Genomic DNA, 2231 nt, shown 5'->3' on the forward strand with positions numbered 1-2231 from the left:
ACACACACACACACACACACACACACACACACACACACACACACACACACAGTATAATGGATGGTGTTCTACAAACAGCATTGGTGGCTGTTCATTTCCTGGCTGCCTGACCAATATAAAGGATTGCCGTTCTATCAGCACTCAGACTTTTGCCTTGAGTGAGCTGGACTCCGTCTGCAAGCGGTTCTGCTGAGGGTTGTGGGCCGGCTGTGGTTCCTGGACTTTGTTGGCCAGATGGAATTGAACTTGAAGAAGCTGATAGATCGGCTTGGCGGGGTTGTCGACATTATTTGTCTGATTGGATTCACCACACTGAGATTATTATTGTCTGTCTGACCAGCAACACCTCTTCTGTTCCCAAACAACTGATTACAGATTAGCCCCCACCCCCCCTGTGGAACTAAATTCCTCCTGGTGTTTACATCAACATGGCTCCGTACAATTACAATAAAAGTATCATCAACCAATATAACACACACACACACACACACACACACACACACACACACACACACACACAGGTAGGGAACAGGAAGTGACACTCACCTGTCTTGTGTGTAACGTAGGACTGGACAAAGTTCTGAGGCCAGGACAGGTTCTCTTTGTTCAGAACCTGAAACACAAACAGCTTTCAGAGTCACGGTTCTGTTGGACCAGCGCCAAGCTGGACCGGGTCACACACACACACACACCTTCTTCTGGCACTTGGGGCAGTACCAGGGTCCTCTGGGGGGGCTCTTGAGGGGCGGGTGGAGACAGGTGGGGTGGACGGCTCGGGGACAGTTGTGGCAGAGCTGCAGCTCTCCGTCCTCCTTACAGACRGCGCAGCGGTCCTCGTGTTCCAGGTCATCCTGAAACGACACGCAGCGGCAGAGCCGGGTTCACACACCTCCCCCGCACACACAGGAAGTGACATCATCAGMCAGGTGACCTACCTTCCAGCAGAAATCCTCAGAGTCTGACATGTGGATGAAGCAGAGCAGAGGTTAGTGCAGGTTAGTGCGAGGCGTTCAGGGAGCGTGGGAAGTTTGGGTTTCTGGGTTAAACTCCCAGCATGAATCAGTCCTGAGAGCAGGACCAGGCTGGGACCTGGACCAGGTTTTACCTGGACCCTCAGAGTCCGGAAMAAAGAGGCTGAAGCAGGTTAAATGTTATTAAAGCACAGCTGGTTCTGGTTCTGGTCTTGTTTCCACAGACACATCTGGGTTCTGACCCGCTTTGATAAAACCCWCCTGTTGAAGGGTTTAGTTTATGGATTTTGATTGGTTGTTGGTCTCCTTTAGCCCCACCCCCTGATGAAAACACACAGGTTGGTTCTGGTGCTGAATATCTGGACTCTGATCAGCACCCACTCTGGATTGGACCAGAACCAGGACCAGAACCAGGAGCAGGAGGCGGAGCCATGGAAACATCAACCAATCAAAATGTTTAAATGACACACTTAGCTTCAACATGAATTCTTCATGTTTTTTTAAACCGGGTCAGAACCCAGAACTGATCCAAACAGACCCTGTTGTTGTTGTTTGTTTGTTTACACTCCAGACTTCCTGTTAGTCTGAGGCGACATGCAGGTGAACTGATTAATGAACCAATGAGAGCGGAGCTGCAGGTGGTTACCTCGAGCCGACAGGAAGAGCGAGCTGTTCAGGTAATGTGACGGCAGGCGTTTCCTCTGCACACAAACAGGAAGTGACATCAGAGTGTGTGTGTCAACACAACCTGCTGAAGGCGGAGTGGTTCTATGGCTCACCTCGGGCTCAAACAGGCCGCTGTAGGCGGGGTTAGCTGTGCTCCTCCTCTTCCTCTCCTGCCTCCTGGTCTGGATCTCTGCAGAGCACACAGGTGTTGTGTGTCGTTTTGTGTTTACCTCAGGCGTTGTGTGTCTTTGTGTGTTTACCCTCAGGTGTTGTGTGTCGTTGTGTGTTTACTCTCAGGTGTTGTGTGTCTAATTGTGTAACTCTTAGGTTGTGTCTTGTTGTGTTACTCTCAGGTTGTGTGTCTGGTTGTGTCACTCTCAGGTTGTGTGTCTGGTTGTGTCACTCTCAGGTTGTGTGTCTGGTTGTGTCACTCTCAGGTTGTGTCTGGTTGTGTCACTCTCAGGTTGTGTCTGGTTGTGTCACTCTCAGGTTGTGTGTCTTGTGTTACTCTCAGGTTGTGTGTCTGGTTGTGTCACTCTCAGGTTGTGTGTCTGGTTGTGTCACTCTCAGGTTGTGTGTCTGGTTGTGTCACTC

At 50.4% G+C, this 2231-nt stretch overlaps 1 protein-coding gene across 1 annotated transcript in view; it reads right to left on the reverse strand.

Annotated features, from left to right (window-relative positions):
• Positions 1 to 2231, reverse strand: part of LOC106536958 (PHD finger protein 21B) — a gene marked incomplete at its 5' end in the record, with an annotated part of 26918 nt that overhangs the window by 19899 nt on the left and 4788 nt on the right. The window contains 5 exon segments of the mRNA XM_014034323.1: positions 547 to 613; positions 693 to 851; positions 936 to 958; positions 1618 to 1672; positions 1751 to 1827. Of these exon segments, the coding sequence (XP_013889777.1) occupies positions 547 to 613; positions 693 to 851; positions 936 to 958; positions 1618 to 1672; positions 1751 to 1827 (381 nt within the window).

The sequence above is a fragment of the Austrofundulus limnaeus genome, unplaced genomic scaffold (assembly GCF_001266775.1).
Source record: "Austrofundulus limnaeus strain Quisiro unplaced genomic scaffold, Austrofundulus_limnaeus-1.0 Scaffold2054, whole genome shotgun sequence".
Classification (NCBI taxonomy): Eukaryota; Metazoa; Chordata; class Actinopteri; order Cyprinodontiformes; family Rivulidae; genus Austrofundulus; species Austrofundulus limnaeus.